The sequence below is a fragment of the Macaca nemestrina genome, chromosome 6, assembly GCF_043159975.1.
Source record: "Macaca nemestrina isolate mMacNem1 chromosome 6, mMacNem.hap1, whole genome shotgun sequence".
In the NCBI taxonomy this organism is placed as follows: domain Eukaryota; kingdom Metazoa; phylum Chordata; class Mammalia; order Primates; family Cercopithecidae; genus Macaca; species Macaca nemestrina.
In genome coordinates this window covers 85,526,601-85,539,075 of record NC_092130.1, presented here as the reverse complement: position 1 = coordinate 85,539,075, position 12,475 = coordinate 85,526,601, and the positions used below count along the sequence as shown (strand labels likewise).

Here is a 12,475-nt window from a genome sequence, read left to right as displayed (position 1 = left end):
ACAAAGACTCCATCTATGGTGAAGCTATCAGTTGGCAAGCCTAACCTATGTACACAAGTCTTCCAATCAGTTTTTTAGTGCCTCATTCTTTACAGATAGTCACATCTCCAGACATTTGAGGAAGGCTTTCAGATGTAAAAGAGAAAGAAAATTGGGGCTCAGAGGAAAAACAATAAAAAAGAGAAAGATGCAGTTTGCTAATTTTCTTTCCATAGCCATTCTCCCCTTCTTCTTGTATAGATCTCCTTCTTTTTGTAAAGTTTTAGTGAGTTTTAGTTGGGCAAGAGGCTTCCCAGGCAGGGGCCCCTCTGTCTAGCCTGCCCTGCAGCTGGTGGGGCTATCACACTAAGTTCTGGCCAATGGGATGTGAGCAGAAGTGGTACATACGACCCCTGGGTCAGTCATGACCCCTTGGAGCAAATGCCACCTGCCTGCCTCTGGACTTTTTTGATAAAGAAGCTTCTATCAGGCATTATATCTTCGTTATAGCAGCCTAGCATGTATTCTGACTCATACACGTGGGTCAAAGGAAAGAGGAGATCCAACATAGGAGAGAAAAAGGGAATCCCCAGAATGACAGTGAAGGGAGATCCCAGATAGAGAACCCTGTCTGCCTCAGGACAGAGGGCAGCAGTCCAGATTGGAGCAGTGTAATTTTCCATGTTGAGGGTTCTCTGTAGTTGTACAGTTTTCAACTTGAGGACAGAAAGCTGAAATGGGCCTGAAGCAGATCTTTGTCTGTACTTAGCTTGCCTGGTGGTGATGACATTTCTGTTCTCCCTGCTACACAGCTGGCCAGCTGAAGAGGTGTGGGTGTGCTTTGAGCTCCTCCTGAAAGCTGGGGGCAGGGACATACTGAGCTTAGAAGCAGAAAATGCAGAGCAGCTCTCTGCCATTATCACATTTCTGGGGGACACTCCACGCTTGGTTCACACAATAGCCTCCCTGATCGTGGCGTGCTGTGTTTCCAGGGACTCACTCAGCACCACTTCTGCTTCCCCAGAAGAGGCTCTGGAAAACTTGCAAGGGATGCTGAAGCCAGTCTATAACTCAGTCAGTGTTCAGTTTACCTGTTCTTGGGATTGTTTGTCTAATTGTGATATCACCTTTTTCTTCCATAGCTAGGTCGGTGTTACTGTTTTTCAAAAGTAAAATGTATTGCTTAGAGATATTATAAGGAGTAAAACTATAAAGTATCAGAATGATTACAACAAAAATGAACTAGTGGTTACCTCTATGGAGGGATGGAGAGAGGGAATCCCCTTGGGGAGGGGCACACGGCCCTGTAAGGTACTTTATCAGGACCTGGGTTTGAGGCAGTTAGAGCAGAAAAGACTTTTAGTACTATTGGCTTTTTAAACCATATGCATACATTGCTTTGATAAAATAGCTCTTCTATGTTGGGAACTGGGTTTCCATAGTTAAGTCTAGGTTCTTGCCTTTGGGTACTTCTTTTTTTTTTTTTTTTTTTTTTTTGAGACAGAGTCTCGCTCTGTTACCCAGGCTGGAGTGCAATGGCATGATCTCAGCTCACTGCAACCTCCGCCTCCCAGGTTCTAGCAATTCTTCTGCCTCAGCCTCCCGAGTGGCTGTGACTACAGGCATGTGCCACCACACCCGGGTAATTTTTGTATTTTTAGTAGAGATGGGGGTTTCACCATATTGGCTAGGCTGGTCTCGAACTCCCAACCTCGTGATCCACCTGCCTGGGCCTCCCAAAGTGCTGGGGTTACAGGCATGGGCCACTGTGCCCAGTCGCCTTCGGGTACTTCTGAATTTGGCAAGAAACCAATACAGATGATTAACTACAGCGTAGCCTGATAACAGCCGTACGGTATCTATATGCAGTGTTTTTGAATTCCAGAAGAGGAAACGATGATTTTCAGTCAAAAGGCCATGAGAGGAGACAGAAAAGATAGGGGAACAGTCTAAATCAGGCATTGAACAAGGAGGAGTTTCAAAGGAAAACAAAGGAGAAGAAAAGGCATCTCAGGAGAAAGAAACACAATGAGCATGGACAAAGAAGTGTGAAAGTGCAGGGAAGTAGTCCAGAGCGGATCAGGCACTGTAACCTCTGGTGGGGGAGGGGAGGGGCGGCATTCATATTGTGCAGTGTGTAACCTGAACAATCATCCGTAGTGATCCTGGTTGAAGGGAGTGGTTAGGGCCCACAAAAGAAAGAAGCGAGAAGTACCCGGGCCTTAAGTGGGAAATGGCAAAAAGGAATATGAAATGAAAAAAGACTGTTATTAAACCCTAAGCATTATTCAGTAAGCTGGAGCTGGCATTTATTTCAATATGAAATTTCAAAATTATATCAACCATTTGTACCCAATGAGTGACAGCAGCACATGTCTTTATTTATATTGGCATGGCCAAACATAAACACAGTTTTAAGTTAGTATATTTCGCCTAACATTCCTTAATGTCTTGAGAACATGGAAACGAATTGGACAAAAATCACTGAATCATCTACAGGTATTTTTTTATTAGAAAAGAAGTTAAGTGTTGTCACTAGAGACTGAAGAAGGAAATTAACAATCTTACAATTCTAGAACAGGCAAATTTCATAAGGGATTCTTAAGTTTTCAAAGTGTGGGGGCTCTTTCATAGATACACTCTTGGTGTAGGGGGCTGTAAGTTTTCTCAGATGTTTCACATTTCGTGCTTTAATCGTTGCTGGTAGTCTAAATCAAACAAATACACAGTGTTCAGGATTATCTGGACAGCCATCTTAAATAACAGAGTGTTCCGCATGACCACAGCCTCTGCACTTGTGCCTTTGATCCATGTGACGCCAAGACCAACTATGCTTTTCATATGATTTCTCCAATTGGGTCCTGTGACCTTTCACAGAATTGTTGAACATTTCCTATGAGATCTATGGAGGACAAGGTGGAGAACACTGGTTCGGAGCAGTGATTTTCAAGGTGGGATGGGATGGGGTGGGGTTGAGTGGAGAGATGCATGTAGTTTGAAAGAACACATTCAAAATACCCACTGATATCATAATACAAACTCCATAAAGTCAAGCAGCAAAATGATTTCAGCTAATGGACAGTAGCAGAAAACCAACTATGGATTCATCATTGTGGAGAAGGAGTCTGGATAAACATAGTTGAAAAACACTGGCTTAGAGGTAGAGACATGCTGACACGTGGAGAACAGTAAGAAACGTGTGCCAAAGAGAACAGTTGAGGGTCAGTGAGGGAATCCTGGGCCAGAACTTGTCACAGTCTTCTGAAAACCAAAGAGCGCATCCAGAAGAAAACCAAGATGGCCCGTCAACCTTCTTGGCCCTGTGGTTAAGAGCAAGTTGATTCACTTTTAAATACAGAGCCAAAAGAGGAAAAAAGCTGTTTGTGCCCCCAAATTCATCCACCAGGAAGTGCTGTCATCATTTGCAATTCCATCCAGCTCTTGAGGACAGATGTCAGCATGGGGGGCCTGCTCTGCCAGGAAAGAAAGAATGGGATCTTCTTGTAAGGCAAAATCCTTCCTTTCTCTCATTACCAGAACACTTACACCTGCCATCAACACACTCTGTTGCAGATGGCCCTGAGATGCAGCTGCCAGTAAAATAATGACAGCATAGAACACTGAAGGAAAAGGCCAAATGCAAGAAAGGAGACTTTCTGAATATGGGGGACTCTGATGCCCACACCAAAATAGAAGCAGTTTGAGAAATGACATTTCCCATCTTCTCCCATTCTTAATCTAAGCCTAAATTGCTAAACATGTCCCAGAATAGGAAACATTTGGTACCACCATTAATTGGATTTGAGTGCTTTTAGTACCAGTGGTAAGGCTAGGAAGTGAACTCAGACAGACATAGGGTGCACCTGCTGTGATGATATTGTAGAATTACGATTAGAAGAGTTCTAGCATTGACTATTTCATTTCAGGGAAATCAGTTGTATTTTTTCAGATCTTTTTCCCCCTTCTGTTGCTATGTGGAGTAACTATCACAAATTATGTATACTCATTGCCGAAGAGATGAGTTATTAATTAGCAGGCAATAGATACCCCTCCAAGAACATTTTGGTTAAAGAACCATTCATTTCTCCCTCAACTAAAGCAGCCCGTACGTCTCTCTGTGTACAGGTCTCTGAATTGGCCTGCTTGGGAGCTGGCTAGCGCTAGCTGTGCTGGGGAACTGGGGGAAGGAGGAGCTCAGACTCCAAAACCATCATGGTTTCTTTCTAAAATGTTCATTGCCCTGTGGTTTTCCACAGAGCCAAAGATCTCCTTTAGGTTACTGATTTTAGAAAACTTGGTTTTGGCTTTTGGGAAGCCAATTAATAATTAGAGTTGATCTGCCAAATGAACACAGGTAAAGCCAAAATGACCTCAGTTTCACATCGCATTTTGAGTAAATCCAAATTGTTTACCACGGCCTGGGTACTCTGGCCCCTGCTCACCTTTCTCTCTATTCTTCCTTCTTACTGCACTTCATTTACTCTATTCCTGGTTTTCTTCTGTTCCATGAACATCCCTTACCTGTTGCCACCTCAGAGTCTTTGTACTTGCTATTCCCTCTGCCTGAAAAGCTCTTCTGCTTCATCTCTGCTTAGCAGTCTCCTTGTCAATCAGGTCTCAGCTCAACCCTTCCTGAGAAAGGCCCTTCCTTACCATGTTAGCTCAATTTTCTCCCCACCCCCTGACATATTCTATCACATTATTCTATTCTATTTAAGGATTTGCTTGTTTTTGATCGGTCTACCTCTCTGGAATATAAGTTCCAGGTTATCATTTTGTGCATCATTATATTCTCATGCATCTGGCACATGCTCAATAAATATTTGTTAAATGAAGGTGGAGTGAAAGAATTTCTCCCATTGACACAATCTCTTTGTAAAGTGTGAAATTCATTAAGTAATTGATATCACCATTCCTCAACTTACCCCAAATCATCTTTCCCCAGCCAGAATGCTGTCCTACAGTATAACAAACCATGACAGAAGAATTCCATGGTGTCCCATGTTCCTGGCCTAGCACCTCACCTGCCACTCACCTGTGGTTACTGCAGAGCTCCAATCTGCTTTAGCCGCGTCAGCAGTTCCCCACTCTGTTGCATAGAGACTAGATCACTGCATCCGCCTATACAATCTTTACCGATAAAGACTCGAGGAACCTAAAGAAGCACACAACCCAGGACATTACTACATTACTAGACTAGAAAGAACATATCCCACCATGAAATATTTCCCATGATTCCAAATTTTTAAAATCACTTTACAACCTCCTCACGTATATGCTTATAGGACAGGACTTCCTTACTGTTATAAGGGGTAACATTATAAACCCAAGAATGTTTTTAAGCCAGAAGAGTTTTCAAGTTGAGTGTGCTATGCATGAGCTTGTCCAACTTGCCAAAGGGATTTTAAAATTTCACTCTACAGAAACATGTTTCAGGAGAATTCTAATTGGCTGCAGTCAGACCACCTAGATTGAACTCTACTTTCTCTGCATCAGGGATTGTAAACTGGGTCACAACAATCAGGAAGGAAGGAATTCATTTCTAAATACAGCTGGAAAAGTATTTGCATTAGGTCTCTGATTTTTCAGGTCCACAGTTTATTAAATACAATCATCTCTCTGTGTTGTTAAAACACAGGTGAGGGCCAGGCACAGTGGCTCTTGACTGTAATCCTACTACTTTTGTGAGGCTGAGGTGGGAGGGTCACTTGAGCCCGAGTTCAAGACCAGCCTAGGTAACATAGTGAGACCCCCGTCTCTACAAAAAATACAAAAATTAGCCAGGCATGGCGGTGCATGCCTATAGTCCCAGCTACTCAGGAAGCTGAAGTGGGAGGATCGCTTTGGCCTGGGAGGTCGAGGCTGCAGTAAGCTGTGATGGTGCCATTGCACTTACACCTGTATGACAGAGCAAAACAAAACAAAACAACACAGGCAAGCTCTGTCCTCAACCACGGGGGCGTAGTGGTATTTGAGTCTCCTTTAATCACTGGTCCACCATAAGATGGTTAAGTCACCCTGGACGTGGGTGAGTCACCCATGCCAAGCCACAGTCATGACACCTGCTAAATAGGCTTCTCTCTAGTTCCATGCTTCCTTCCTGCTGCTAGGAGCAGACATATTACAGAATTCCAGAGGGCTTTTAGAATCGCGAGGGAGGAGGAAACACCCTCAACGTGGCTGAATTTCCAGGCCAAGGGTGTTCCACCAAGGCTGCCTGGCAGTGAAGAAACAAGCCCCATGGAGGTGACCATGTCATCAGAGCCAGCGGGCCTTTCCTCGAGTACTAGGAACGCACTGGAGGGGAGGGAGAGGTGGAGGCAGAAAGCAGTGAGACTATTTTTCAAAGCTTTGGGCTTTCCTCAGAAAGCACAGTAATTGGAGCAAATTGTCCAAAAAGTGAGAAAGATGAGAAAAGGGGCTTAATGATTGTGGGTAAGTTCTTACAGCACTTTTATTAAAAAGGGGATCTGGGTGAAGGTAGGCATTAAAAATAAAGTCTAAAAATTAAAAACAAATCTTGCACATTTCCATGGCTATTTCCTGTGCTCTCACAGGATAACTGAGGCTTTGAAAACCCACAGCCCTGGAGCTGCCCCCCAGCCTCCTGAGACGACCCTGAAATGTGACCAGGCTGCCCCTAGCGTGGAGTTTTGCGCTCAGTGTCTGGCAAAGAAGCGAAAGGCTCCTTTACCCTCATACCCATCCTCTAGTCTGGACAACTGCAAAACTGCCTTAAATCGTATCAGTGAATGGTACCCCTAATGGGAGATGAACGGCAGGCTGTACAGGACGGCATGGAGGGCTGTGGCAGTGAAACCGAAGCAAGTACTGTTGACAAAGCTGAGCAAAGAAGAGGAACCAGCCTGTGCTCCCTCCCCTCCTGTCCCTTCCCAGCCTCCTCCTTAGAGGAACTTGAGAGTCCACTACTGTCAAGGAGACGAAAGAACTGCCACCCCAAAATGAGTTTGGTAATCCTGTGGTTCTTACTCTCCTGGAGTAGGTTCCCCCAGCCTCAGCCAGGCAGCGTCTCCTGCACACTAGCTAGGGTTACACAAATGCAACTACTCAAAAGCGATTTCTCAGCACTTCCTCAGCTTCCTCCCTGGTACAAGCCACCTTCATTTGTCACCCGAATAACTGCTATAGCCTCCCAATGTCTCCCAGCTTCAACCTTCACTCTTGCCCTACTGTCTCTTTTCCCTACAGCTGCCAGAGTGGCCCTTTCTTTCTTTTCTTTTTTTTTTTTTTTTTGAGACAGAGTCTTGCTCTGTCGTCCAGGCTGGAGTGCAGTGGTGAGATCTCGGCTCACTGCAAGCTCCGCCTCCTGGGTTCACACCATTCTCCTGCCTCAACCTCCTGAGTAGCTGGGACTACAGGCGCCTGCCACCACACCCAGCTAATTTTTTGTATTTTTATAGAGACGGGGTTTCACTGTGTTAGCCAGGATGGTCTCGATCTCCTGCCCTCGTGATCCGCCTGCCTTGGCCTCCCGAAGTGCTGGGATTACAGGCTTGAGCCACCGCGCCCGGCCCAGAGTGGCCCTTTCAAAATGGAGTCAGATCAAGTGACTTGTCTGCTCAGCACCCACCAAGGGCATCTCATCTCACACCAAGTACCAGTCACAGTTCTTCCAAGCTCCCATTAGGTCTCAGACCTCACCTCCACTAACTCTCCTACTGGCTCACAGTGCTGCAACCATACTGGCCTCCTTACCGTTCCACAAACCTGCCACGCAAACATCTACCCTGGGAACTTTGCATTCACGCTGCCTGTAAATTGTGTATGCCCATCTCCCTCAGCTTCTATAGATATCTGCTTGAATGTTCCCTTCTCAGTGAGACCCAATGGCTCCATTTAAAACTGGACCCTGCTGCTGCTTCCCTACCTTTTCTACTTTTCCTCATAGCACGTGCCACTTACCACCTCTCAACATACTGTTTTATTATTGTATTTGTTTGTCTCCCCCACTAAAATATAGGTTCAACAAAGGCAGAAGGTTTTTTTTTTTTTTCATGGCAGAAAAGACAGATTTTTTTCCCCACTGTCCATAAAAGTGCCTGGTACATAGTAGGTGCTTAAAAGTATTTGTTGCATGCAGTAAAATCATCATTCAAATGTGAAGGAGAAACACTTTCTAAAATAAACAAAACTTGAGGAAATGTGTTACCAATGGAATCACCTTGCAAGAAATGCCCAAAGAAGTTCTTCAGAGAGAAGGGAAATGATATAGGTCAGAAACTCAGATCTATGTAAAGAAAAGTGCATTACAGGAGAAATAAATGAAGGCACTAATTTAGGAGCTGTGACTATAGCAAAACAAAAACAGGTTTCACTAAGTACATGGCTTGATTGAAGGCACTAACTTTCCATAATCATGTCCTGCTGATTACCTACTAGATACTTTACAGAATAATTAAGACCGCAGGTTCAGGCCGGGTGCTGTGGCTCACGCCTGTAATCCCAGCACTTTGGGAGGCTGAGGCAGATGGATCACGAGGTCAGGAGATCGAGACTATCCTGGCTAAGACAGTGAAAACCCCATCTCTACTAAACATACAAAAAATTAGCTGGGCGTGGTGGAGGGCGCCTGTATTCCCAGCTACTCGGGAGGCTGAGGCAGGAGAATGGCGTGAACCCGGACATGGAGCTTGCAGTGAGCCAAGATCTCGCCACTGCACTCCAGCCTGGGGGACAGAGCAAGACTCTGTCTCAAAAAAACAAACAAACAAGCAAAAAACCCACAGGAGCTTTCAGAGCCTTTGAATACAAACACTTACCTGTTGGGGATCAAACAAGCAGCTTTAAAAGATTTGTTCTCCCCCTAGGAGGAATGCATTCAGAATTCAAGAATCTGTGAAAAACATTTTTCTAAAAATGAAAAACAGGCTTGTTGAGGTGGATCATGTCTGTAATCCCAGCAGTTTGGGAGGCCAAGGTGGAAGGATAGCTGGAGGCCAGGAGTTCAAGACCAGCCTGGGCAACATAACAAGACCCTCATCTGTACAAAAACCTTAAAAAATTAGCTGGGTACGATGGCTCATGCCTGTAGTCCCAGCCACGGGAGACTGAGGTGGGAGGGTCACTTCAGCCCAGGAGTTCGAGGCTGCAGTCAGCTATCATTGCACCCCTGCACTCCAGCCTGGGTGACAGAGTAAGACTCTGTCTCTTAAAAAAAAAAAAAAAAAAAAAAAACCTTAAAAGATCACTACAAGAAATATTGTTGTTCTACAAAGAAATGAAAAAGCGATTGTTGGCCAGGTGTGGTGGCTCACGCTTACACTTTGGGAGGCTGAGGTGGGTGTGTCACCTGAGGTCAGGAGTTCGAGACCAGCCTGGCCAATATGGTGAAACCCCATCTCTACTAAAAATACAAAAATTAGCTGGGCGTGGTGGCATGCGGTTGTAATCCCAGCTACTTGGGAGGCTGAGGGAGGAGAACCCAGGAGGCAGAGGTTGCAGTGAGCCAAGATTGCGCCATTGCACTCCAGCCTGGGTGACGAGTGAAACTCTGTCTCAAAAAAAAAAAAACAAAAAAAAACTAAAAACTAATACTTGGCTCCCACCTCTGACATTGTGATTTAGTTATTGAGGGGCATAATTTGGGCATAAGGATTGTTTTACAAGCTCTCTAGGTGATCCTAATGTGCAGCAAAGTTTGGGAACCAATGGCTGAAAGGTCCTCAGGGTGGCAGCCACAGTGGGGCCTGTAGTAGTGTTTGCACTGCCCTTTACACCTCTCAGGGCCTGGGCATCCTATGCAGCTGTGGTCCCAGTAGGCAGCAATAGCCTCTGTCGTCATTGTGTACACTCCAGGACCTCAGCACACAGCAGTAGGGTAACACACTAAGCCCTCTCTGCACCAAAATGCTGACTTCTTATTAGAGAGGAGAGAAACAACCTCCAATGCTTTACACTCAGAACCCAGTAACAACCTTGTAAGTCAAACTAAAACTAAAATAGCATATGTGCTTGGCCCAACACTGTGCTGTAGAATGTGCATCCCAAAAGGGAACTTAGCTGAACTGGTGGGACATTTCTCATCCCACCTCGCAGCAGAACTGATACAGGTGATGTGGTTGGCATCCCTCCTGAAGCCCAGGATGCAAAGCCAAGGATACTAAAGACAGGGAAGTCTTTCAGATGGAGAAGAGCAATTTTTAGAGGGTCCCACAGCCTATTCACAGCAAATGAGACTTTGAGGTCACCTAATCTGGTCTTGCAGCTGGGATCTTTGAGGACTACAAGAGTGGTGACTTGCCCAGGATCACACAGCCAGCCATTATAAGAGCCAGGCCAGAAGAACTCCAGGCTATGATTCCCTACAATGTGGGGCCTGGAAACATCCCTAATTAATTTAGAACAAGGGGCAGATAATGGTACATTAGATTTTTCCAGTGAGAGGAATTAAATAAGGAAGAATGAGCCAATTAGAAAAAGAAAACCTGGAGAAGAGAATGAAGAACATGACTCTCATGTTAAATAACCAGCACATCACACCCGGCCCTCCATCCCAGCTTCCACCTCCAGCCCTGCCAGCTGAAAACTGTCATTTTGGCAGTGCTTAAAACAAAGACTCTAGATAATTCCCCGGGGACTCCCCGGCAAGCTGCTGGGCCCACTTACCCTGTCGCACAGCAGACATCAGTTGTACTCCCTCTTCGGCTGTGAGAGGACCTTTGGCTGCAGTGCCGCCGCTCATTCAAGTGACCGAGATCCTCTCTAAGGCGCCCTCCCCCACACCCCCCGCCCCGCACAGCCCTCTGGACGCCTTGAAGGACGGAGCCGCAGCCTTGTCCTAAAGAAAGACACAGCTCTGACAAGAAAAGGCAATCCGGGAGCCTTTCCCTAGCCGTTTAAAATGAAACTCACCGTTCTTGCTCCCGTGAGCTGTTGCAAATAATCTTGAATCTCGTTAGTGTGGTTGGTGGCTGTGATATCGACAAATTCCAGAAGCCCTTGTTTGATGGGCAATTGACTGAGGATCTCTTGGGCCCTCCTGCAGTATGGGCAGGTGGGCTTGATGAACACGACCACCTTCCCAGGCTGGATTTTGCCGTTCACAAACTCTTGAGCCATGCCGATGGGCTGCGGTCTCCCCGGGAAGAATCCTCAGTTGCAGGTATTGCTTGGGGTATTGAGCCCCGACCCAGCCAGTTGGCTCCTATTTAATAAGGAACCTCCCTGGAGGCGGAGTTTGCCTGGTAGCTTGCTCGAGTTTTAAAGGGACAGCTTCAAAGACATTTCCATCTGGTATACTTCACTAGTTCGCAATGCCTAGGAATGCAATACTTGCTATTTAATCGTTGGTAGCTATGAAAGACACTCTGGGTATCTTTGTTGTCCCTGGACATTTGGGGAGTGCCTGCCCATCGGCAATGATCAGAGTTTAGTCACCTCTGGGGAAGCATACATTGCTTACTCACAAAGGGGCTGAGGAAGCAGTGACTTCTTAGAGCAAATTATTGTTTTACCTCTCGGAGATACAGTTGTATTTTAAAATGCAAACAGAATCACTTAAGAAACAGAACACTTTGAAATCTCTTTAGAGGAAGTGAAATTGAAACTGTGACTTTGCACTCCTTATGAAGGTCGCTCTCAGAGCATTTTGCTTGGACTGTATGGTGGGTGTTTGTTGTTGTGATCTTTTTATTGAAATTATTCTCAGTATTTAAAAATCTGGAGGTCTCACAAAACAATGTGGACTTACAACTTCTCTCTGAAAAGTCAGGTCGGGCAATACAGAGCTTGCGTCTTTTAGTGGAAGCTGCTGGGGCTGACAGCTGATGTCCCCTTTGTATAGGGCAAGTAGTGGCTTTGGTTTGCCACAGGTAACAACGACAGGCCCATGCCTGAGACACCGGCTTCACTCCATAACCATCTGAGTTGGTAACCCTTGAACAGCAGTTTAATATGGAGGCAAATTCCAACACAATCCCTGATACAAAACTACAGATGAAATGAGAATCTTTTTTTTCTGGTTGACCCTCTGTTTGTGACCCTCTGCTTTTACTGTTTGTGAGGGGAAGTAGTGTTGTCGCTCAGACACCACATTCACTTCAGGTGTTATTAAGACACGGGTTGTACCAGTAGGAAATCTTTCGGTCTTCGCCAGGGTGCCCGTTCTCCTTACCCCGCGGAGCACAGTCTTCTACTCTTGGGTCTAGTTCCGGCCCCCTCTAGCGTATGGTAGCTTAAATAAACAAATCATGGAAAAACCATGTCCTTTAAACGTGAATCAGCCTTTCCCCAGGAAGCTAGCTTTACGGTGAAACCGGAGTATCTTCAAAGAGTTGGGGCCAAGGCCACAGCTGGACACCGCCACTGCCACGTGCGAGGAATCCCAAGCAAACTGCGATCAAGGGAAGGGAAGAAAATCCACTCCCGGAAGCAGCTTTTTACTGTGACTCTCATCGTTAATAAAATTAAAATAGTAAAATGAAAGTCAGATTCTGAGTCACGGAGGGGGAGCTAAGTGACAGCTCTGTCCAGAGAA

At 45.6% G+C, this 12,475-nt stretch overlaps 1 protein-coding gene across 3 annotated transcripts; it reads right to left on the bottom strand.

Moving 5' to 3' along the window:
* Positions 1-2,468: 2,468 nt before the first annotated feature.
* LOC105491984 (glutaredoxin) lies at positions 2,469-11,147 on the bottom strand. Of its 3 annotated transcripts, none has more exons than XM_011758825.2 (3): positions 10,852-11,147; positions 5,015-5,134; positions 2,469-3,447 (listed from the first exon to the last, which is right to left on the bottom strand). In XM_011758825.2, exons 1-2 carry the CDS (start codon positions 11,056-11,058, stop codon positions 5,021-5,023), a joined length of 321 nt encoding a protein of 106 aa, XP_011757127.1. In that variant the 5' UTR covers positions 11,059-11,147; the 3' UTR covers positions 2,469-3,447; positions 5,015-5,020. The 3 variants fall into 3 exon arrangements, with proteins under 3 accessions (XP_011757127.1, XP_011757126.1, XP_011757128.1); XM_011758824.2 differs by having other exon boundaries at positions 2,469-3,452; positions 10,852-11,145; XM_011758826.2 differs by having other exon boundaries at positions 2,469-3,299; positions 10,852-11,145.
* Positions 11,148-12,475: the final 1,328 nt, after the last annotated feature.

Excerpts from the sequence above, each read along its gene's own strand:
- LOC105491984 (XM_011758825.2), bottom strand. The coding sequence starts at position 11,058 with ATGGCTCAAGAGTTTGTGAACGGCAAAATCCAGCCTGGGAAGGTGGTC. Across the intron at positions 5,135-10,851 it reads AGCTCACGGGAGCAAGAACG|GTTCCTCGAGTCTTTATCGG; the intron begins GTGAGTTTCATT and ends GTGCTTCTTTAG.